The following is a 26021-nucleotide window of genomic DNA, read 5'->3' as shown; positions in this document are numbered from 1 at the left end:
TGGATGAAGAAATACAGCCGAAATGAGTGACTTTGCAGAGATTATGTCCCGCGCTAGCTCCATTGCTGTGGCACCCCCGCTAGTGCGGCTACATCGTTTGGATCTAAATAACTTCTGAAGGACTCCGAGCTGCACGATGTTTGTCTGAGTGAATATATGAGCATGCACACACCTATAAATAAGGTCCAGGTGTCAAAAAACCGGAGTTGCCCTTTAAGTTGATAACAACTTAAAAATCTATATGACTTTGGGTGAATTCATTTTTTGTCATCAGTCAAAGATCTGAGTAAAAGAAAAAGTACTGCTTACTTAAAGGGGCTGTATCATGCAAAATTCACTTTTTGTATGTTTTAACCTTGATATATAGTTATGTACTCACCAAAAACACACCCAAAGGTCTGCGCTTGGTGAGTTTCTAACAGGAAAAGACGTTTTCGCGCGTCTTTGCGTGTGGAGAAGCTAGAGCTAAAGAGCTAAAGCTAGCCAGCGTATTTGTTTTGAAGCTCCGATTGGTTGAAGTACGCTGTCAGTCAAAGTCCACAGGGGGAAGAGGCGGGATTTTCAGTGAAACAGAGCGTTTTCTCTTCCGGGTTTCAGAATTAGCCCCAAAAAATCTTTTATTTCACACAAAATAACTTTTCCTTAGCACCAAAAATAAACTATTATCATGTTAATGCCATTTCTAGGGTTTGGACTAGCTAAAAAAGCATGATACAGCCCCTTTAATAAATGCAAGATTTTTATGTTGATAACTCAAATAAATTGCCTGCCCACTTTTAAGTAGTTAAAATGGCCAGTTTTTGATTAACCTTAATATTGTGATTATTTGAGAATACAATACTGTCATAGCCAATGTGGACTGATTCTGTATAGGCAGACACAGGCCTTTAATAACCCCAGAGGCAAATGGGAACTGTTCTGTTGTTTTCGAGTAGTAGCAGGGGCAGATTAAATGCTCAATACTTCTCATTCCAGGTTTGACACGAAAAGTAACTAAACTATTTAGATTAACTGAACAACAAGAACACAACCAAACACAACTACCAATGACACTATTAACATCAGAACATTGAAATTAAATCATGAAATCAGTGTTTAAATCTTGAATATCTCATTCCAAACTCCCATGATTCACTGCGACACTACCATCATCATTGTTAAATTCTTCAAAGAGCCCGCTTCCTTTATGCAGTGACCAACACTAACCATGCCGATGTGGTGTCCTTACCCCACTAGAGCTATTAGAAATACATTTTACTCGCCATGAAATGTTGCTTGTATCAAGGTTTTTCATCCTGCTAACCCACTGTCCAACTTGTCCAGGCATGTTGTGGGGCGAGTGGGAACTTAAAATTGTGAAGTCAACGTTGACAAAATTTAATTATCCAGCCAAGTTTGTTAAGTTATAACAACTTGAATATTGTTTTAAACCCATCAACAATGAATTTTGAGTTCAAATTGCAAGCAAAATTAAGTAGATGTAATTAGGAACATTTTTATTTATTCATAACTTCAAAAAAATAAGTTTGAAACTTAGAAAGTTTAACAACATCAAGTCATTACAATTTTTTACTTGGATCCATGTATTAAATCAAGTGGTGTTAGAAGCTTCTCTGAGTTACTTTTTAGAGTGTATGGTGTTTTCTTTCAAGGAACTTTTGCTCAAGTGAGGGTGTCAACAAAATCTGGCCCTCACAACAGTGATACATACTCGCAAAGCTACAGATCAACACTGAAATAGACACACAGTCGGATGCACGCTTGGCTTCACGGCGTCAGATTGCTGCTTCCTGACGCTCTGCACCCAGAAACAACCACACACAACCCCTCCACTAAAAGCCTCGCTGAGGCCACACAAGTTCAGAAATGTCCACAGAGCTTAAAAGCACTTGACACCTTTCCAACTTGAAGCTCATCTGGAACCTGTCCATGCCTGGCAAGGTCAGGGCCACTGTTGTCAAACTCACGATTCTCTCCACTGTTGTGTATTGCTCACCAGCGGTCCCTATGTCTGTTTCCTCCCTGGCTGCGCCTCTTCTTGCTCTCTGCGCTCTGCTCTCTTCTTCCCTCTTCTTGCTATCTTCATTCGTCAGGCTCGTACTGTAGCATTAGCCGGAATGTCACAGTGCCGGCTACAGTGGACTTAATTTACTTAGCCCGGTGACGCGTCCTTCTCTTGTGGTTTTCTATGAAAGCACTCGGGGCTAAACAAGGAAATGCTTAGCGGAGCGGGATCAACATAACGTACGGCTTATAAAGTCAAGCAGATGACCATGGCTACACAACAATTCCTCATCTTTCAAAAGAAGACTTGATGTGATTTACACATCTCTATGAAACGGTATAAACCCTTTGTAATCTGTGAGCTTAAAAAAAACTAAAGACATTATATTGCTCATTTTAATTTGAGATAATCACACAAAATGTAGAAAATACGAGGTTAAAAAATACAGTCCTACAATCACGCATATTCACATCGCAGCTAATTTGAAAGACTAATTGCTGACGCTTCCACTGGAAGCGGCCATGATGGATTAAAAATGATCAGGACAGCGAAGCTGGAGCAGTTCTGAGTTAAAGCTCGAGAGGACAGACGGAGAGAGTTCAGACATGTGCTGAGGAGGTAGTGGATGAATTGGACAAATGATGGCGAAGATGGAGCTGCCAGGCAGCAGAAGAGGAGGACCTCAGAGAAGATTGATGGATATCGTGGAGGACGCGGAGATGGGCGGTGTAACAGTGGAGAACGCAGGGGATGTGGCGAGACAAAGCCAGATGATTCACTGTCGGCGGCCACTGAAGGGAGCAGCTTAGAGACGGAGAAGAATTAAGTTAACGAGGATGTTTTCAGATTGAATCAGGGGACTGAAGTATGTGGATGAAACCCTAATAGGCGTGACCTCTTGCTCTAAAGGCCCATTTAGACGACATTTGAAAAACGGCTTGTTTTTGAGTTTTCATTTCAGAAAACGTTCATATTGACTGGGCAACGAATGATGTGGTTAGCATGCCAGGCCGCTAGTGGGCGCTGTTGCTTGTTTGGACCATGTACACATTCAGGCCAAAAGCATTTGGCCACATCTGTTAATTACTGATTACTTCAGGCGATTCAGTCAAACTCTTTGCCACAGGTGACATTTTGGAAAATGCTCTGCTCCAAACGCTCCAGAGTTTAGGGAAGGTCTTTCCTTCACACCAACTGGCATCCAAAGAGAATAAATGTGCAGCAAATTCCACAGAAACACAATGTCACTGCAGCCCCTGTGTTAACATGTATCACTGCTCTTTTATTCTTTGCCTCAAATCCCCTTCCAGAAATTGCGGAGTAAATTTCAACCAAAAAAAAAACAAAAAAACAAAAACCAAACAAACAGGGAAGCGCTCCCCGGCAGTTCGCTCTCCATTTACAGTCTGATAGTTGTTCTTCATGAGCTTGTGGAGTTATGTGAGGAGGGAAGTCATCCTCAAAACCACAGACTCCCAACGGGGGTACTTTCACCCTCGGGGGCTTCTGCTGTTGCCTGAGGGTATTTAGAAAGACTATCAAGTAGCTCAACTCAATTAAAAGAAGGAGAATTTATAATACCACGGAAAGGCATTACACATGGAGTCAGCTGTAATCCAAACAATTAACTGAGCTATTATTACAGTTACAAGTGTAAGCAAACTAAAACCATAAACAACAGAAACTTTATCATCTGAGCCTATGAAGGACGGCGTGGCGTGCCATCAGGGAGCGTTGTGTTTGTGTTGTTTAATCTGGACGCTGTGGTGTGAAATCTTCAAGACCATCGGTTCCCTCAAAATCCTTCCCACTCACAATGGCCCGAGAAGAAAGAGATGCATATAATTACGTGAACTTTTTGGAGACTTCTCTGCACTCTACTTGCTTTAGGCTACACAAGCAGATTTTTCCTGATGTTTTCACTGTAGCTTTGTTGTCTTTTGCGTCTTGTGGTTTGCTGTTCTGTTTAACAGATTGTAATGAATTTTGATGCCTTTTTTTTTAAGGGGGAATTCATGTTTTAATCTCTCTGTCGTTTGCATCCCACATTTCTGGAAGTTTACTGTGCGAGTGACAGACTAAAGATACGGACTCCGCGGCCGGTGGCGTTGATGAGCAGGTAATCCGACGGGGTCGCGGGGTTCCATGTTACTCCGCTCTACATGAAGCCCCCGAGTTTTCTGATTCGTTTCGTCTCCGTCACGAGCCGAATCGATTTTCATGGACGTTTCCCAGATTAATAGCACAGCTGCTAAATGTCATTTTTGACAGCTGAGAATTTATTGTGACTCTACTGAATTTATTAATGATTTACTTGAAAGGTCTGCTGGAAAATTTATAAACAGTGCTTGGATTCACCAGACGGTGACACAGAATGGGGGCTTATCGTGAAATAGTTGGTCTGTGCTCATCTTTTTTTTGATTCCAACCAATCAACCAACCAATCCAGCAGCTAAGCAACCAGCTGTTTCCAGTCTATAGACTATAGGCCAAATGCTAATCTCTTGATGGAACACTGAAAGACAAAGGTTATCACCAAACAAATTTAGTTAAGGCAGCAAGGGGTGAAGGATCTTAGCAGCGCTCACGACTGATCTAATCAACAACACAGCTAAGTTGATTATAAGACTGCAGGTCTGGAGCGCAGGCAGTGGCTGGGGAGGAGCAGGACGCTGGAGATGAGAGGGAAAAAAAAAATCAGTCGGGAAAGTAGAACACAGGAGGAAGGAAAGCATACCAAGACAGAACAAAAGTGCAGACCACAGGCCAATAGAGGACAGAGAGGGACGCGATGGAGGCTGGAGGACGCCGAGCGGCGCCCAGAGCAGCGCAGGACGCCGCCGAAAAAAAAAAAAAACTCCAGAGGAGAGTTGAGAAGAACAAAGCGAGGCACACATGAACAAAACGGGGGAATTGTATTCTGGGGCAATAGCGGCGGCCGTAAACTCGCCGTTATCTCAAAGCAGTAAGCGGTGGTGAAACAAATGCTAAGCTTCAGAGAGGAGTGAACCACGGACACGGGCTGAAATGACATCTGAAGAGCGAGCTGGAAGGGACAACAAAGCTCCGTCGCCTCAGTGCAGGATTGCTGTTGAGCTTGGACCATGAGCAAAAAAAAAAAAAAAAAAAAAAACAAAAACAAAAAAAAATCCACATCCCTCAGAAGCAGCACAGTCAAAAAAAAAAAAAAGGTGAGCATGTGCAGCTTTAGTAGCCCGTGTTTTCTCCTGCCGCACATGAGAGGGAATACATCTATGTCAAAAGCTGCATTTCAGATGAATGTGGACCTTTGATCAATCAGCATCAATCCACACACACAAAAAAGTGGTATAATGTTGTTCCACAGCTACAACTAGACCAATACCGATCAACATGTCAGAAGCGGGAAACATCCCACAACAGCGAACACAGTGCTAACAATCTCCTCGGCACACACACACCACAGACACACACAAACACACACAGAGCTGGCCCTCCATGGCAGTCTGTCTCTGTTAAGTGCTGTAAAAACACACATAGCCACACACACCCGGCTCCAGCAGACACGCAGAGTGGCAGAGGGGTGAAACTGCCCTCTGAATATAATAGTGCGCTGAGCTCTGGAGCACGGCACGACAGGGGATAGTGTTCGCCGCCTGAAACGCCATTGGGACCAATTAGGCAGCGCGCGGAGCAAAGCGCAGCCCGACGCTACGCTTCACAACCAGTTCAAAAGGCCTGCTGCTGAGACGGACAGCTGAGGGGGCGGGGCTGCCTTTCCTGAGGAAGGGGGCATGCAAAGGGTGTGTGTGTATGTAGGGTATTATTACATGGAGGGAGGATGATCACAGTATGCTGGGGATGAGGGAGCGTGCATGTGCTCTTTGTGTGTGTGTGTGTGTGTGTGTGCGTGTGTGTCGGCATCTGCTGCGTCCATAATTGTGCTGATCTACACCGGGACGCTCATGTTGATGTCGGACCACCTGAACCCGAGCCGCTTTAAAGCTGCTGAGCGCAGCCTTTTAACACCCATAAATCATTTGCCACATTAATTCAGATACATTAGTGTAATTGTAAATAAAGGGCTGTAAATAAATGAGACCACCGCTGAGAGACATGCCCTCTACACTGTACATTGCTTTCTGCTTTGCCCCACAGACCCAGTGTTTGTGGGAATTGTGCAGAATCGCTGTAGGGCAAATAAAAAAAAGTGAGGTTTTTACTGCGTAAACTGCAGCAGTTCTTCCAGTACACTCAGACTCTGTCACAACAAGGTGAATGGATTATGGAGTAAACACAATGAAATACCACTAAAACATCTGCAATAAATGAATTAAAAATTTTAGTGTCTTAATAGTAGAAGACACGAACTGGAACTGTGCACATGAACATTTTCCCAAAGTTTGAAAATAACCCTGATTATACAATACTGGTGTCAACACTACTGCAGAGTTTGGGCCTAAAACTTTAAAGTTTTAATAGGAGGTGTGTGCAATGAACTGTGGGAGGGAGGAATACAGCATTTGGGGGATAGCAGAGTCTGTGATGGCAGATTCAGGACAAATCAAAAGGACACAAAATACAGAAGTTTTTGTTTTGTGGCTCACGGTTGAATTTAAGATCTTGGAAAAGATAAGATACAATATTGTGGAAATTGAAAGGTTACCTGTACGTTGGATTCACATTTTTGAGAATACAGTTGAGCATTTAGACAGCATGGAGAAAACATGTTTTGTTTTACTCTACTGCCCTGATATCCACTTTTCTTTAATTATTTTCAAACCTGAATAAATGAGGAGATTAGCGAGATGTACAGGTTGTGAAAATACAGTGGAGTAGAACATCTCTGTGCTGCTCTGGCTAGTTATTACAGTCTTAACCTGTGCTGTGATGAATAAAGAGTTTGGTCACTTTGAATGAATCAAATGTTTTGTCCAGGCTGCTGGGCTATAGGATGTTAGTCTGAACCAATATTGGCTGGAATATGGTACTGATGTAGCCAAAAAGAAAGCAGACTTCTTTGTAGTCAGTTATTTTTCTGCACAGTGACCCAAAATGACTTTTTACCTCCTTCCTCCTAGTTAAAATCATGAAACTTGCTTTCTTTTATTCTAAAAATAAAAGTCCATCATTCACAGCTGGATTCAATGCATAAAAAAGGAAGAAATTAACTTTGAATGTTTTGAGACTGAAGGGATTGACCTTAAATCCTATAACAACCTATAATAATCAAACAACTGCCAATAATGTAATAATATTAGGTGTTTCAAATCTAATAAAGTCAATAATGTAGTGCCCTCCCTCTCAAAAAGAAATCTTGTATTATATTATTCCATTACTGGCCGTTATTCTAGTATTAGTTGCTACAAACCCTGCCTGGGATGCTCCAGTGAGTGTGCGATTTGACGTTTGAGTCTTGTTGCCGCTCCGTCCTTCGCGCTGACTCACCTGAGCACTTCGTTGGGGTTGCCTGAGATGGGGGTCTTCTTGTCAGGGGCTCCGTGGCACTCGGACTTGAGCAGGGTGTGCGGCCCTCGGTCCATCATCATGGTGGACGTGGCCATGGTGATGATGGCCACGCCGTCCCGGACGCGAGCCTCCAGGCCATAGTCCCACTCGTCGTAGGACACGGAGAGGAGGCCTGGACGGACGAGACGAGAGGAGTTAGAGACCAGAGCATCGGAGGACTGAAAAGCAGACCCACACACTGGGGGATGATTAATCGAAGGCGAGGATTCAAGACGTGATGATGTGGAGGAATACGAAAAGACAGACAAAGGAGAGTCAGACAGATGGGGGAAGCTTGTCTCGGGGAACTGGGGATGATCCTGCGAGGGTATATAGAACGTACATGTTTTGAGCAGAGTCCAAGAGACGAGCACACACTACACGATGACTCAGGGAACAGATGAGCAGCAGTCCCATTCTGCCTGACTAAGTGTCTATCACCTTGCTGTGTTTGTCCATCTGTCTGTCTCTGTTTGCTGGCCTTAGCTCTGTCTGTACGCCTGTTTATCTGTCCTTCTGTCTGCCTGTTCTCTTTTCACAATCTGTCAAATGTTTAGGAACATCTATTTGTACGTCTCTCCCTCTCTCTCTCATGCTCTCGGTCTACCGATGCCCTTCCAAACCTCCATCGGCCCATTTAACTGTGTGCCAGGACGCCTCCTTCACCGCGTCCTTCACCGCCGCTGATTATCAGAGAGTGATGGGCAAGAGCCTGACCCGGACGTGGACACTGAACGTATTCTCAAGGCTGATGGCAGTAATTCATCTAATAACTTTGCTGATCTTATATCTTTTATGCATGCAAACGACCAACATCACACTCCTTTGACCTTATCTTTCTGCTGTAAGAGTTTCTCCGCCCCTTTGAAACCTTAACATGTATTTTCCTCTATTTGTCCATCCAACCACAGCAGGTTTGTTCAACAAAAACCAGTTCAGTATGAACCAAGTAAAACAAAAAAAAACCTTCAATTTTTCAAGAGAAGCAGCTGTTTCAGACGTGTTCACTGGGAGGTATACTGGTATGAGTGCTCATTGCACTGAAACAGAGAAGATTCTGACTTGGCCAAAAATCTGTACTTTTGGAGTTAAGCTATCATTTTCCAGAAATCTGTCTGTCTGTCACAAATTATATCAACTGGACCTTGAAGACGACATTTCTATTATTAATGTGTTTTGGAATATATTCCCGGTGTATTCCTACCGTACAGTCGATTTTGAAAGCACACACCTCGCCTATGAGAAGAGTTGATTTACTGGGAAAATTAGGCTCCTGTGCATATAATAAAACACTGCTGACATTTTGATAATGAGTTCCGCCTTTATTAAACCTCCATTATTGACAATATAATCCATTATAATGTTCAATCATAATATGATTAACTCATGACTAATAGTGACCATTAATTGATGACACACGGTGCATGCTGCCCAGCGCTCGATGTTTATCTCTTTTTAATGACCGATCATTTGGTTCTCCAGTTTGTCCGTGTCAGGATTTCATCTTGTTGGAGCTAACAGGTGGGATCGGCTCACCGGGGGGTCTAATACAGTTGTCTGCAGATTTTACATACTCAAACCATATAAAGCTGGTGTGGAGTCACAGAAGCTGAGAGGAAGCATTTCAACTTTTGAGACCTCAGACTGCATGTGTGGATGAACTATAAGAGATTTCTCTCTTGATACAGTCAAACATAAGGTTCATTTGGCCAAAACCGGGCTGCAAGATTCCATCCAAACCACCCTGTACATTGGAAAAAATTTCTAATTTTAACATGCATCCTACGGACTCGTGAGGTAACGTCACTGGATGCCGAAATCCACCCGGACAAATAAATCAGGTTTTTTAATGATGAAATCTTGAAGCAGTAAAATGTGGATTCGATGTGGAGACTGACAGCTGCTGCGAGGAGTCGGTCACCACCGGGTCGATAGTGTGTGTGTGTGCAGAGACTTTGATGATAACTGACGTCTGCACCGCTCTGAAGAGGATACTTATGTGCACTAAAAGGAAGCGAGGCCCAGTCAGCTGACACACCGCCGACATGACTTGATTAGAAAAGAGAAGCATGCTTTTCTTTGCCTCGTCGTGAAAACAGAGACGTATTGTTTGACAGGAGCAGCTGAAGGGGACAAGAAACTACAGAAGAAACCATTTAAGGTGGAAACCTTCCCCTTCAAAAGGTCAGTCGTAAGTACAGCAGAGTTTTAACTGGGCCACAAATGCCTCCGCGACTTGTGATGTTTTTCTGGTGGGGGCCCTTCGGATGGCTCTGGGTTCAGGGTTCAATCAGCTCTCAGCGCCGAACGGCCTGCTTTCAAGTCAATTCGCCGGGCTGTCCGTCCGTCCGTCTCCCTTCCGATCCGTCAGGCGGTGTGCATCCGTCTGACAGCGTATGACCACATGTCAGCCAGTCCACTACCATGTCAGCGGGCAGAAATAGACAGGCGGCCTGGCAACCTGCCTTCCTCAGGGGGCCTCGGCGCTGACAGCTCCGGGCCCTTCAGGACCACATCTAATGTCACACACTGTTGACACTTCCTCAACGCCTCGCTCGGGCCGATCGCTTGTTCCTTTTTACACACTCCTCCTTTATTATTTCATGGGCGGGGGGTTTCTTCAGGGGTGGGGGGGGGGGGTGGGGGGGGATGTATGTGCTGGAGTGTGGGCAGGATGAGCTCGACGGTGTTTTCCTCTCTACATCTGGGGAGCTGCTTCCTGGTGTGTATGTATTCATACCTCTCTCAGGACATGTTTAAATGTCACAACATGGACACGTCAACTGGCGTTGGTAAAGATGAAGAGCCCCGTGGCGGCTGCTGCTGCTGCTGCTGCCAAGACTTGTCTTTACTCCGGCCAGTGAAGTGGCCACTGCTTCGATCTCAAAGCGAGCAGATTTGTACACAGAGAAAAATGAGAAGGGAGCATCTATAGTAGCCAAACCGATTGGAGATCGCAACAGCAGATATTTTTGGAAACAGCTTATTATTGTCAGTGATGTCAGATGGGGTGGTTACGTTAGCGCCGTCTGAGAGGCAGCAGTGTGTAACTCTGATCAGGGAGAACAGGGAGAGAGAGAGAGAGAGAGAGGGAGACGCTGCTGGTATGAGAGAAAGAGGAAAAAGAGGGACCGAGAAAAGTCAGACAGCAGCAGAGACACAAAGGCACAGGAACAAGAAACACAGAAAGCTGAAGGGAGTCGCGAGACGGGAGGAAGAACTGGCGGGGGCTGAAATAGTGAGACGGGAGAACACGGAGAACAACAGCCGGGGAAAAAAAAAAAAGAAAGGAAAGGGAAGGGAAGGAAGGAGGAGAGTAGGAGGAGAGATGGCTCCCCAGAGCGCTACTTAAGGAAGGCGTCAGTGGAGTTACCCAGGAGATTTGGAGGCTCTTCATCACACATGGTGCAAATTATTAAGTGTGCCTTGCAAGCAAATTAGCCCCTCAGCTAGCGAGCACCTCGAACTGAACCCTGGACCGCTGGATTCACCCAGAGCGCACCGGCACTGACATTTCACCGGTAACACACAAACACACACTACTGTCACTGCGGACGACGCGGGGTTAACTTCCTCTTGAGCTGATTAAGAATAAAATGAGAAATCAGTAGTTGGTGCTGCTGTTTGTTTTTATAATAAAACCACACACACATGCACAGACAGCAATAAGCTATAGGTATTAACAATGGCAAGCTGTCAACTTGCTCATGGTGTACATCTTAATAGTCAAATAAAAGGATGCATTTTGAGATGTTTTCATTTATCTGATGCACTTGAGGTCAAACTACTGAGCGTGGAAGTGATTCATTTTAATGGCTGGACAATAGTTACAATGACAGATCATGACACCTTTACATCAACATATATTCTTCAATTAGGGATCATCAAAACTTATCCTTTTACTATAGTCCAGTACTTTTATCAATAAATGTGTTTGCCTGCTTACAAGGAGGAACTCGTACCTATTTGATGTCGGTATCAAGGAGCAATGTTCTCATAAAAGAGAGGGGTTACTTTATCTCAGTGCTGCTAAATGCTGAGTCCCAGTGACTACGCAAAGTAAACAATATAATAAAAAATCACTGCAGCTTAAGACAGTTTTTTTTTTTAAATTCTACATTTGAAAAAGACAAACAAACAGATAAAAAAAAACAGCAATGATTTATCCCAAACATTTCCTCAGTTATTACTTACACTTACTACTTACACTTTGCCTTGAAAAACATATAGTAAAACAAAAATAGATTAAAATACCAAAAGTAAGTAAAAATGAGCTCATTTCCATTATCAGTTAATCAGCCTTCCAGCTGTTGCAATTCTTACTTTCAGCAGTTCAGTAAAAACTAATTTGGATCACTTTAAATCCGACTATATGACTACTGGCACTCAGAAGTCAGGAACTGATGCTCTGATTGGTTGGAGGGGGGGGATCTTTTTTTTTTTTTTTTTTGGTTTGCCTTAAACCATTACCACGACTGCTGCTCCGACAGAAAGAACGTCCTTCGTCTCACACAAGTCGTGCTGTTGTTCAGAGAACAGGCCTACTTTGAGCATCATCTCTTTTGGCACATTCATCACGCATAAAATGAGAGAATGACATTTAGCCTCCTCTCTGTCATTATGTCCCACATGATTCATGCCATGATAATTCAGTGTTAACTGGGAGAGGTTCGTGTGAGTCCATCAGCGCAGCCGCCACACTTTGTAAGCCACCCGGGCAGCACATGAGCGAGACACGATTATCTCAGCGGCGACATAAATCAAGAGGAGAAGTTGTGGTGTGATTTACATAACTGATACGGTGATACATCAAACTTCGTAGAGTGGAACCCGAACTCTGAACAGACACACACAACCAGAGTTCGGTTCAACCAGGCCAACAAGTAAACACTTTCCACACACACACACAACCATTTGATTGCACTCACCCATTATTTTCCCATGCAAATTAAACCCTGAGCCACGAGCGCATTTCACAGACAAATGCACACAGACGGCGCGCAAAAAACAGACACACACACACACAAACTGTGTGCAAACACACCCCTCGGTCCCATTTAAAGTAAATCATCCGTATGTGTCAATAATGGAAGGGGGTTTAAAATCTCTGAGTTACGGCGCTTCGACAGGGCAGCGATCCCAGGTTCAAAATCTTTCCCCCGGAAAGTGGCGAGGACAGGCGGGAGAGGGTAAATCAACAACCGCCAAATAACCTCGTAAATAAACCCACTGGCTGGTCTACTTCCCGACTGAGTCCGCAACGGCCACGAGTCGTGAAAAGTTTGAGGTTTGATTCCCGCTGAGCGCTGGCCTTTCTAAAAGCGCCGGCCCGTTCCCCCCCTCCGGGCGCCGCGAGGCCCATTACATGAGGCGGTCTGACAGGTGGGCCCCAGGTTTGGGTGGGCGATGCGGCTCAGCCGGGATCTCACTTCTGCGTCCACGTTTGACCTTCAAAGGTTAGAATGACCTCCAGTGGAGCTGTGAGAAGAAACACTCCCGCACTTCTTATCACAAAAGGTCACTTTGTTTTTGTTTAGGGGATTTTTTTATTTATTTATGGTTCATCTTGTAGGAAATACCTGAACCACAGTGTAAAAAAATATGTCAATCAATCTGTAGGGTGAATCTGTGGAAGAGATTAGAGTTTTAAAAAAATAAAATGAATAATAAGAACGTATACTGCGGTGTAATTTAAAATAAATTAAATCATGGATTTAAACATATACTGTATATGTCTATGTATTTAAATATATATGCAATATGTATCGGTATACATCTGTAGAGGATCATAGTGACAATGTTTCAGTAATACGGGGTATACTGGGATATTCTTTGTTGTATACTTGTCTAAAAATGACTAAGCTGAAAATAAAAAGTGAAAATTATTGATTTTCAAGCCTCAGCTTTCCTTTCTCGGAGCCAAAATTGTCCAAACTAACCGAAAACTGCTGCAAATTGGATCCCACCACCTCGCGGATGATGGCAGACACTTGTTTTATTGATCAATTTCTGACATTTTGGCTTTTTACTCAGGTCCCTTTCACAGCAAGGGAAAAAAAAAAAAAAAAACTGTGAAGCAATTCTTTGGGGAAGGTGTTCGACTGGGGTTCAGTGGTTAACACGCTCGCCTCGAAGCCAGCTCCAGTCCAGATGAGGACGAACCAACAAATGATTGATTTATTGTAGGAGTACACATTCAACATAATGCCAGTTGTAACGTCTCCTGGAGTTTATTAGAGTGAAACGTCACAAAAACAAGTCGCCTGTTTGCAGCATTTTGCAGCCTTCATGCACGATTGCGCCTGTTTCCCATCGCAGCGGAGATTTGATGATGTTCATAAGTTCACAAACAAAAATGTAGCTTTACTCAAGGATCTCCAAGTTCAAGTCCCTCTGTGCTAATTCTAATTCTCTGACTAAAACTGAAAAATGTACACTTTTATTAGGTTATTTTTTCACATTACAAAGTCATACTGGGGACCAGATTGTTTCCTGTTAGAGGACATTTGTGGCCCTGGAGCCATATGTTTGACACTCCTTCCCTCTGGGAAGAAACACTGGGTCTTGATGATCCTTCAATCTCGTTCTTTATTTAAACTGATGAGAGAAAAAAAAAAATCTAAAAAAGTTTGGAGAAAACTTCTGCAAACACAGAATTCCATGAAAAAAAGGCTCGTCTCATGTCCAGCCAAGCGTGGTCAGTGCAGCGGGGATGTTTTATTGCGTCAGGCCGAGCCGCCATAATTGAGAAAAACATGAATTTTGCTCTCTGACAGAAAATCCTGCAGGAGAACGTCCGGCCATCAGTCGCCGAGCTCGAGCTTGAGGACAGCGACCCCACACGAGCAAGAGGAGCCGATAAATGACTCAAAAACTATCAAAACAATATCAGTGCTTTGATAAAGATCTGGGCCTGAGCCTCATTCTGCAGAGAAGTTCTGTTCAAAGATGTGGCACCGATACAAAAATAGAAGAAATCACAGGAGAGTCTAATGCATCTTCACAGCATTTTACTTTTTTGTAATTGATTTTTTCCAGCACTGCTGACCCGCCTGACCTGAGGAAAGCCCAGAGGAGCGAGGAGACAGTGTGACGACGAGACGCATCTCAACAAACGCCAACCCAACACCGCGCGGCTGCTGTGTAACTGTTCTGCTCAACAGTGCTTAGGATTTAAGCTCAAAGCAAGCAAACATCGTTCCACAACGAGATTATGCGGGATAAAAAACGGCAGATCCGACTTGAACTCAGTTTCACATTTCCTACCTGTGGGGAACTCTGCAGGCACCACGTCGGTGTCTCCGGCTACCAGGGAGGGAACGATCCAGGTGTAGCCGTAGCCGGTGATGCCGACGGAGTGGGCCACCTCGAAGATGGTGTTGGCCTCCTCCTTAGTGCAGTAGAGCAGGATGACCGGGCTCTGGAGCTTCTTCAGCTGGTTCTGAATCTTTGAGTCGCCGTCGTCGACGGACATGTCCAGCAGCAGAACTTCCTCCAGTTCCCAGCCCACGAAACTGTTCTCGATGGTGTTACGAATCTGAAGGGGTCAAAGGTGAAGGGTCTGTTATGTTGATGCCATCTAGATTTGATGCTTTTACTGTTTTAGAATCACTAGTTAAGATTCAGGCAGTGGAACTTCACAACATAGAGTATCAGATAAGGATCCAATAATTTTGTGATAATGAAAACCAATAAAGCCAATTTGTTGTAGAAACCATTCGAGGAAAGCGTGATTTTTTTTTCTGATTCATTCTGTATTCTGAGTATGAGCTGTTATCAGAAAGACAACAGTAAGACTTAGCAGTACAAAAGAGATCAGTTTAACAAAAACGTATAGTCTCTGCTGTATCTTAAATTAGGATGATCATTAATTTAAAGCTCCACCCTTATTTCGTTATATATACGGAACAGATAGTTTTACCATTTCACTATATTACAATAAATCATAAAGATAATCTGACATGATAGACTTGACATAATTGCAAAGGGATTATGCGTATACTGTAACTAGCCTAATGATGTCCAGTTTTATAATACCACATTCAACCACAAGGTGATGTATTAAGTCAATTCATAACAGTAATCCGAAGTTTTTATTTAATTAATTCATATGCAAATGTAATGGAAAAAACAACAACATTCGTTTAAAATCTGGGACATTTTGACAAGTTTATAAAAAAAATTCTTTGGTTAAAAAATTTGCCGTCTTGCAGTAAAGAACTTGAAGAGCGTAGTTGCAGCTGCTGTTCTTCTTCTCAGGTTGAACTGAGGACAGACGGGGCTCCGGAATTACTCGATCCACCACATCTTGTGGTTTAAAGCAGTTTTACGAAGCTGGACATGTTCAGGTTAGTTGGTTGCACTTCATTGTTTTTGAATGCTTTAGAAAAACAGATTATTTGTTTGCATTCACAGAAAACACAGAATTTTGCATGGTGTGAGGATTTATGTTTTACATTTGGTTGTGTTTTGGTGATGTGCTTTTGGACTATTTGTTAGTGGTGTATATATATATATATATATATATATTGCACTGTTGTTATTCAAACAGGAATATGCTCATTTATGCAGTAAGGTTCCCAGTACAGTGCTGCTGTGGAAGCTGCTGTTTCTCCTGCACTGTGTCATCTTTCCTCTACGTCCTGATTATCTGTGCATGTTGCCTCAGCTGCATGCCGTTACCTTGGTGACAAAGTCCTGGTAACCCGGGTAGTACGTTGTGACAATGGAGAAGATGTACCAGTCGTATTCCTCCATGATGTTGAGGATGACTGAAGCCTGCTGCTCGATGGAGGGGCCGAACTGAAAGAACATGGAGTTGTCATCCTGCAAATGACAGAACAAAGAGCGCAGAGTGTGAATGGTTATGCAACAGCGCTGGCCTGAACTTTAATTTAGCTGGCTTTGCGCACACAAACACACGCGTACACACAGCGGCTGTCTTTAAAGGACAGCGGTGGCTTTGTAACAATATTGGTGCGCACATTAATTTAGCCGCTTCTGTTCTGTGGCTCACAGAGGAGAAGCGGAGAGGACACCTCTCGGGGTTGTAATGATACCAGTCATGATTTTCATTAGTTGCCTTTATGACTCCTTTTAATGAGTTTGTACATGGGGGTGGCGGCGAGCCGATTCTGGGAACACAAAGCTGTTGTCCTTAATCTCATTGATCATTTTCATCAATTTGTTTTTTATAGCAGGCAACAAATCAATTCCAGTGCAGTCCGGACAACACTGGATTTAAAGAGGCGAGCAATATACTGCAGGTGGCTCAGACGTACCCGAAACCCCGACCTATACAAACATTAACTCTGGTGTAATCCGAAGAAGAAAAACACAGAAACAGCACAAACCGCAGCAGTATTACTGTTAATGTACCGACATCCAAGCCTGTGCCTCGGTATCAGTGTTAAAGTAGAATATTGAGCTGGACAGAAGAAGAGGAGGAGGAGGTGAGAAATACGAGTCTAGACAAGGCTGCAGCTCTGCAACAAGAACTTGTTATTGCGCATGTGGGTCAAGTTTATGTTCCTGGAAATTCAAATTATCATCATAAACTCTATGAATGGAAATGCTTCTCTGTTATGGGGGTTGTTGGGCTGCATGTTGGAGTCATGTGCAATGCAGTTTTGAGTAACTTCAAAACATGTATAATATTTCTACATCTATCACATGACCTGACAAATATGGCTTGAAAATCCCTTCATGACATGAGTTTACAAATCATCACAACAATATGCTGAAAAAAGTGACACTACGCCTCAGTTAGGAAGTCACTCGTTCAGTATATCAACGTTGATAAGCCATACTGTGTTGAGGACTCTTATTAAAATGTGGATATAGATTATAGATTATTTAAGGTTGAGTCTTCCCATAATGCTGCAAAAAAAGGTGTTATTGTGTCTCTCAGACCAACCAATTTGATTGCAAATTACAAAAGTTACACTTTCTGTACACAAAGCACTTTGAGTATTTGGTGGAGGGTATTTGTAGATATCCAGGTTGAGGGAAAGAGAACATTTTCCTGTGCTTTGCAGTGGAAAAGTGTCTGTGAAGTGGCTTTCTGCTTAAGTTGCACTACAATGTTGCACCCAGAGCAAAACGCTTCTCACTCAGTGAATGCACAATTTGGAAAACAAAAACATTCTGCAGGATCAATCCATTTATTTTCTAGAGCACTTTATCCTCACTCAGGATTGTGGATTATTGGAGCCAAAGGCGAAGGCAGAGGCTGCCACTCCATCACAGGGCAAACGCAGAGAGACAATTACAATCAATCTACAGTCACACATTAATGTCAAAGCACCTCTTTTTTTTTTTTTTTTTTTGCGCTGTGGGGAGCGGTTCACCCATGCACAGACAGAACATGCAGATTCCATACAGAAGAAGCCTGGGCTCGAAGCAGGGAACTTCTCACTGTGAGGCGGGCGTGCTAACCACTACACCGCCGTGCGGCTCATCATGCAAGATTCGCAAGAAGGTCACTCTGTGATTTCCTGAATGATATTTCAACTGACAATGCATGTGTGGTTACGTGTTGATGCATGTAAAGCTAAAAATAATGAAAAGGCCACACCGGTTTCTCTGAACCCGTGTTAATCACCGCGATCACGCAGCTGATGGGATCAGAGCCACAGCATCAAGGTGGCGTGCTGAGGAATGCAAAGTGAGTACGGGACCCCGCTGCAAACGCGGAAGGCGGCGCGCTGCATCCGTGAGGCTGAAGACGTGTCGTTATCCTCTGCAGCGTGAAATGTGAAACAGCCTCCGAGTTCAGCAGAGAAGCGACGTCTCAAAACCATTAAATAATGATGCATTTGTGGATGTTGTGTAACTTAAATCCATTTGTTGCTAAACTTTCTGCCTCCATCTTTCTCTCTCTCGTCCCTCGCCCATCTCGATCCGTCTCTTCTCACACTCTACTGTCCCATTAATACCACTGGAATTACTGCCAGGGCACAGTTGTAATTGAATTTCCAGACTCGTGCACTCCCGTTCCCCCTGCTTTATCCTCCGCAGAGCACCCCTGCCCTCTCCGCCCTCCTCCCGGCACCCCACCATTTCCTCTGGCTTCCGATTTCTATTGCTCTATTCTTAAGAGCAGTATTAATGCACTGTCCAGCACACTCATTCAGAGCGCCAGAGGTCTGCAGGATTTTTATTAGCCTTTGAGAGAAGTACATGCTAAAAGAAAAGCAGGGGAGGGGTAAAGAAAAAAAAAAAACACTGGTGGGAGAGGTCCGACTGAAATGAAGTGCTGCAAAACACCACTCTTCATTTACAGCAACAATAATTAGGGTCTGGCCACATTATCACCTCTGCTGGCACGAGGTGATCGATTAGTGGGTATTAAAATTCCCAGAGGGGGATCGCGAGGCCAACCAGTCAGTCAGCCAGACACCGGGAAGCCGGGCCAGCCAGGCTTTGAATACTCTTCTGAGCCGCTCGCTGTCTTCTTCTGTGGATCCACGGCTTACGTCAGCGCTGGCTACTGTACACAGACAACAATACGCTACACCACACAATACAGCAGGATGAATGGCCGGTGGAGGCAGAGAAAGATGGAGAGATACGGCGAGAGGCAGAAAAAGAACAGATAAAACCAGAGAGGAGGAAGCAGATAAGACAAAAGAGGAAAACAGAGAGGAGAGAAAAAGGAATTAAGAAGACTGAAAAACAGAGATGTACAAAAAAGCGGCACGAGCGCAGCTGAGATTTTCGGTCTCGGGAGGGACGGAGGCCGAGGACAATGTGGCGACAATAGGATGAATGGAGAGGAAGAGGCCAGGCTGGCAGACGGCTGTGATCCTGCGTGGAGCGAGCGAGCGGTGAAGGGGCAGGCAGCCAGGAGTCCGCGGTGGAGGTGTGTGTGTGTGTGTGTGTGTGTGTGTGTGTGTGTGTGTGTGTGTGAGCGTGTGTCAGGCAGCCAGCCAGCCGTTTACGCAGGAAGAGGATAAGCTTGAGTTGTTCGACCACAGAGGACTGCTGCTGTCAGAGAGACGAGACAGAAACGGGACACGTGTGGCCTCCTCTACAGGAAACGTGTGCGGGGGGGATGGAGTCACTTTCTATGTCTATATTAGCACATATGTGTGTATTTTGGCAAGTATGCTTTTGTGGAGGTTTTGTTTCCAAAAGCCTGAATGTCCTATATATGTATGTGAGTGTGTGTGTGTGTGTGTGTGTGTGTGTGTGTGTGTGTGGTTGACAAGCCTTGCTCTGTCAGAGTCGCCGGATCTGCCCCAAAGCCTCCAAATGAGTGCACTCACAGACTCACGGACTAGTTATTTGACTCGGAGGGGAGAAGGAGAGTCAATAAATCAGGTATTTCAATTACACACACAGGGGCACATCAGTGACTGCAAAAGAAATAGACCCACTTCCAGTCGAACCCTGTATCACACACGCGCGCACACACACATCCTCACATGCATATTTGAATGGGTTTAAACACAAACAGTGACGCATCTCAAAGAGGCACACAAATTTGCACAATTTAACCCTCAACCTTGAAAGGAGAATTGAAAAGCACACAACACGACATATAAACTCTGCAATCAGGCCCTCATGCGTCGGCGTTGCTATGGACACACACACACACACACACGAGCACTCATACATGCTTTTAATATCACAGCAAAAAGAAAAAGAGTGAGGCATGTTCTAAACAGTAGAGTGCACTGTGATCACAGAGAGCACGGAAACGGGAAGATGCAGGTCAAGTACAAACATTTGCAATTTGATTTGTTGTATTCTATGCATAGAAAGTAGAAATAAACCACAAAAAAAAAAAAAAACAAGATTTCCGGATGCAATCTGGATTGATCTTTTGGACATTTGAAATGTGTGTTGTTGTCTGAATAAGAGTGGTTTGATTTTATCATTTAGAAGAATGTGTTCATTCATGCTAAGTTAGCTGATAGCTGTAAGAACAGTGATGCTGACGCAGCAGAAAGTAGCACGAAAACCACGGAACAGCTCAATGTGAAAATGTGCAGCCGTTACTTGAACAAGTGTTTAGCTATTCTGTGAGGTGGGAAATTAGCGATTTCCATAAAATTGATACTGCCCCCCTTTTTTCCACATCTGATCACAGATTTTATTGGTTTATGCACCGCAGCTGCAGTAAATAGCTGCTCTGCCATGCGTGAGTAGATGGACAATAACAAGTAGATATTCTCCTGGGATCGGTAGTTTCACTGGTAGATCACTGGACAAACAGAAATTCTCACATGTGAGTCACTTATATACGCCATCCAGGTGGTTTTTCTTCGTAAGGAAGTCAAGTTCAGGCAGATGGAAATAGTGTGAGTGGAAGAGAGACAAAGCTTGAGATCCAAAGCCAGAGAGAGATGATGGTGTCTGTTGCTGGGAGGTTTTCTGGCAATGCATATTTCTATCCTGCCTATAAAGGAGCCTTTGAACTTGATGGTGGTGGTGGGGGGGGTTGTGCTATTGACTGCTGCTGCACTGCCTGATGGAGTGAGAAGCCAGCCAGAGAGAGAGAGAGAGAGAGAGAGGGAGAGTGAGGATGGAGGGATGGAAACACAGAGAGCAAGAGTGGGAGGTGAAGCAGGAGGAAAGAGAGAACAGCTGGCCTTCGCTTGAATATAGTGAATTTAAAAGACAGTGGGCAGGAGATATAAACTCGCCACAGCCACAGGCATTCGCACACACACACACACTTAACTGCACAGTGGTGCTGGATGCAAAGATACACATTCACTAATGTGCACACACACACCGGTGCATAAGTGCTCGTTCATTTCCAATAAAGCCCGCGAGCACGAGCCGCCATCACCACGTGCGCTCAAATTACGTATTGATGACGAGTCGTCCCCTCTCCTCTGCCGCCCGTCCCTCGCTCGGGCTCTCTCGCTTCACACACTAATCTTTTTTTTTCCTCCTCTCTACCTCAATTAACGCTCGCCTCTCTCCCCGTCTTCTTGTTCGCCCCTCTCATGCCTCATCATCACATTTCTTATCATGGAAGCCTACTTATCTTTAATCAAACACATACAAGCTTAATTAGCCCGCACATTTGTCAGACTATCATCTAATTAACAGTGACCTTATTTTAAGTATTTTTTTTAGTCTTAATTTAGAAAAAAAAAAAAAAAAAAAAAAAAAAACGTAGGTCTTTATTCAAACATATATTTCTGCCTGACTGTCATTCAGACTGCAATGTGTGTGACGTTCCAGTTAGAGCTGCCGTACCTTTCCAGGTATTTAAATAAACTTGAAGGAATAATTAAAATGGGAACGAGACGCAGAGCTGCTGCTGGGGGGGGGTTCTTGTTTCACGTCTTGACAAAAATCAGACCGTGCCTGAATGAGAGTTAATACCACTTAACGCTCACGCGCAGACAGAGCCTCAGAAGTGCGCAGATCGTTTCTCTGTGGCCCATTTCTGCTCTAAGTTTAGCAGGCGGCCCACCGAGGGGCCTCTGCAGTCTGATGCTTTTCCTGCTGCTGCGTGCCTGTCCCCTGGCCCTTGTAGAATGGTAATAGTTCTCCCCCCTGCTCGTGTGTGTGTGTGTGTGAGTCTCTAAGAGTTAGACTGAGGAGGCCGAGGAGGGTGGCTGGAGGAGCAGGCGCGTCTGAAAATACACAAAGTGAGTGAGTGTTAAAAATTGAGGTAGAGGTCAGTAATTAGTGACTTTTGGAGCAAAACAATGTTACCGACTATGTTAAAATTTTATGGTCATGCTACGACTCCATAACAATTTACACAGAAAATGTAACACAAACAGGTATCGATGTGACTATTTAGATCATGACTGGCCATTAAATACATATTGCTTTTTTCAGGATTAACAATGGGATGCAAGTCTTTTAAATCTCACACTGGTTTTTTTTAATGAAAACTCAGCTCATCGTCCCTCTAAAGCCCCAATTTCTTCTTGAAAATCTACTTTTTCTGAATGACCAGCTCTCTTTCAGCATCTCAAGTGTTTGGAATTGGACACCAGCCTCGTTGTCCTTCCAGCTCCGGTAGTTGATGGGTTATATAACACAGTCTGTGATGAGTTGACATCAGACTGTCTGTGCCAGGCACTCCTGGCAGTCTGAGGGTTTGGCTTTGAGCTTCTCATGTGGTTACCTAACAACATCTCTCATCCACATTTAACTGTGAGTAGCCACATAACTAAAGGCGATAAAGAAAGGCAGAATAGGTTCACTGTAATGGTTTTGTAAAAGATGAGAATCGCTCAAAACGTGTCGTGATGAACCCTTTATCCCAGCTGGGGTCATGGGGGCTGAAGCTAATCCCAACATTATGCAAAGGTCAATCCTTTTCCTGGAATAGTCGCCAATCCATTACAGGGCCGATACAGAAGGACAGTAACACACACAAACACACACACTTAAATTCACACCATCAGGCAAATTAGGTTCATCAAAATATGTCTGGATGGTGAGAGGAGAGCGAAAAAACTGGAAAAAAATCTCCACATGAACAAGAAAAACATGCAAACTCCACAGAAGCAATGTGAGTCAACTGTGGGACCAACATGCGCAGATTGAACCATCATCAAGGTCTGCTGCTGATTTTCCAAAGTCTTGTTTTGAACTGCGACGCTCCAAAAATAAAAGTGTTTTAAATGTTTCTTGGGGAGGAAAGAGAATACGTCTCAGGACTGGAAGTGGAAGCCGGGACAGTGAGACCGCAAGGCGTCCCCAGGCAGTTGTAAAGTGGTTTGGGGATTTGGGGAGGCGTGCACGCTCCTGCAGTCACACGTCTTTCTTTTTGTCCTCTGCTGCAAGCAGGCAGGGTGAAAGGTGATGCCAGGTTGAGTCTGGGCGGAGAAGATGCCAAGACGGAACCAAGGCAGGCAGTCCGACCCAGATGAGGGATGTTATTAATCCATTTCTTCCCCCCTGCTCTCTCAGTCTGTCCTCGATCGCCTCCACTCCACTCATATCTTGTGATTTCAATCTCCTGCTCCGGCTTGCCCTCAGCTCGCAGCTCTCATAATATCCATCCGCTCACTTCTTCCTGTCCCTCTTTCATGCACAACCACTTCACTTTTTCCCCTTTCGTCTCGTCCTCCCTTCCAAAGTCCCTCTCCTGCTCCTCTCCTTCTGGTTTCCTCCCCCTCGCCATCTATCATGCATCCCAGGGTGCACCTGGGCTGCGCTGTCAGTCGCAGGCCCAGAGCCATCGTCATGCTGAGGCCGTTTCTCACTACTTCACACCACGGAAACGGAATCCGCTCACACACATACGAGCAGATCCTCATCGACGCACCGTCAGGCTTTCTCCGCCACCCCTGACGTTTACTACATATCAGCATCATATCAGTGCGTGCCAAGCAACCCGCTGAGACCCGGTCGTCATCGACAACATGCAACCTTCGATCTCTGGAAGGAAGAGAAAGAGCAAACAGTGAGGAAGAGGCGGAGTAGAGCAAAAGGAAATAGAGTAGGAGAAGCCGTTGATCTGTACTTCTGTGTTCTTTTCCTGGCAACACGATAAAGGCCCACTCTCAGTCACTGTCAGTGGTGAGACCACCCTCTCTATCTCCGCACTCCCTCCTCCTCCTTCTCCTCTTCTTCGTCCTCCTCTCGCCTTGCTTCTCCAGTCCCTTCATTTCCACAGCGAAGACCACTCTCTCCATCTCCCTTCTCTTTTTATCTCCTCTGCTCATCTCCTATTTAAATTTTTTAAATGTACAATTTGAGCGTTTAGCCGGCGATCTCCTCCTGAGTGACTTAATAACACGCTGCAGAAGTGCAAAGGTCAAAGCTGCAGATGTTCAAGACGTTTGCGCACATCCCCGACTCGCCCACGGACCACCCCGTCCGTCTCCCGCCTCCCCACTTCCCACAACTCCTCTGGTTCGCTGTGATGACAATTAAAATTCTAATCTGCTTTGCTGGCATGACAGTGGCAGGGGGGTTGTCTCCACAAACAAAACATGTTCCGACGGCGGGCTAAGACAATAAGCCTATCTGTACGCTCCTCTTCTCCTACCTCAACCGGCTCCGGCCCCCCCAGCCCGTTTTGGCTCTGTAAAGCCGTGCACAAGTACTTAAAGCCCTCCTCGCTCTCAGTCTCACTGCATGCCGCCCTCCTTCCTCATCACAGTCTCTTAAGACGCTAACATGGAGAGACACTCTCTGGTTATGTCACCGCTGGGGCTCGTCTCGCCGAGCGCTCGCGGTTACCTATGTGCATGTCTTTTGTGCCAACACCTGTGTGTGTGTGTGTGTGTGTGTGTGTGTGTGTGCGCGACATTGTCCTCATTAAAAGAGAATGGACCCAGCGAAGTCTTAACAGAGACAAGAGAGCAGGGGGGGAAGAGTTGCATGCAGCGGAGACGTGAGAAGATGTTTAGCTTCAGGACAGACGGAGCGAAACTCGCCGCTGGACTTATGAATACTTCAAACTCCTGATCCCTGGATTCACTTGCTTTCTCTGCATCTGAGTGTTTATTTCCCAATTCATCTCATACGTTAATACATAAACACCTTCCTCTGGTTATTACTCATTCTCTATACGTCACACCCATAACTCATTTTATATATTGACACACATTACATATTTATAGCTTCATAATGCATTTTCACATACCTTATATTCTCTTTCTTATACATTTCTGCATTTTTTTTTAATTCATCAATCTGACTTGAGAATCCATCAGGAACACTTTAAGGAAGAGCCCTCCGTCTGCTTTTTGAGATAAAACCCAACATTTCATGATCGTCCTGTTCTGTCCTGTAGCGTTGGCAGGTTTGGTTTGATTTCAATAAACACTGAGAAAGTTGACCCTCTTCTAGATCTGAGTTGTCCAATCCTTGCTATTTTTGTACTTAATGAATGAGCTTCCAATCAGAACACCTGACCCACACGGCAGCCTCATTCTGGCAAAAAGTTAGCAGACGAGGACACGGATTTTTAACTTTTCCCCACAAAGCACTTCCAGCCGCAGTGTTTCGTGGAAGGCGAAGCTTTAGTGAGTTCTTGAGGGAAACCAGCGCCTTGAGGGTCTCACTTGATCTGCTACCAAACACACTCTGGTTCAGCTGTTTCTAAAGTATGAACACTGCGCAGATCAGATGCCGAAACAGACCAAACACGAGCTGAGAAAAGCGATGGAGCCACAGCGTGCTTGCAGCAGATCTTCATCGCAGTGTGAGATGGAGGGTTTCCGCTGCTATTTTGGCTCACTTGTACATTTTATGAGACCTTTGCGAGTTCTCAGTTGGCAAAAAACATCACATCACCATAATTTGATGAGTTCATAAACCCCCAAAGTTCTGTTACATCCTTGCATGAACGTCATCGTAGCCTAATTTCTGCTGCTACATAAGCAGAAGTGCAGAAACGAGCACTTGTAGATAAGTATTTAATTATCTAATTTTGATCTGCCAGGCAGAGATTGGATTTGTCCCACCCACAAGAGGAGAAACACAGAGTAGAGATCACGCCACAAGTGTAAATACAACCTGATAGTGTTTAACTGGCACAAGATATAATCATGTCTACATCGCTGCACTGTAGGGAAGATGCAGACAACAGTAA

The 26021-nt window shown here is 44.5% G+C and overlaps 1 protein-coding gene across 7 annotated transcripts in view; it reads right to left on the bottom strand.

The window, feature by feature from the left end:
- Nucleotides 1–26021, bottom strand: part of grin2ba (glutamate receptor, ionotropic, N-methyl D-aspartate 2B, genome duplicate a) — a 134768-nt gene that overhangs the window by 39140 nt on the left and 69607 nt on the right. For all 7 annotated transcript variants that reach the window (XM_030089725.1, XM_030089730.1, XM_030089727.1 and 4 more), the window contains 3 exons: nt 16175–16318; nt 14759–15029; nt 7433–7625 (listed from right to left, as the gene is read on the bottom strand). In XM_030089725.1, the coding sequence (XP_029945585.1) occupies nt 7433–7625; nt 14759–15029; nt 16175–16318 (608 nt within the window). The remainder of the gene's footprint in view (nt 1–7432; nt 7626–14758; nt 15030–16174; nt 16319–26021) is intronic.

This window comes from Salarias fasciatus, chromosome 4, assembly GCF_902148845.1.
Source record: "Salarias fasciatus chromosome 4, fSalaFa1.1, whole genome shotgun sequence".
NCBI lineage: Eukaryota > Metazoa > Chordata > Actinopteri > Blenniiformes > Blenniidae > Salarias > Salarias fasciatus.
The sequence above is the reverse complement of the archived record's forward strand: the minus strand, read 5'-3'. Positions and strand labels throughout refer to the sequence as shown.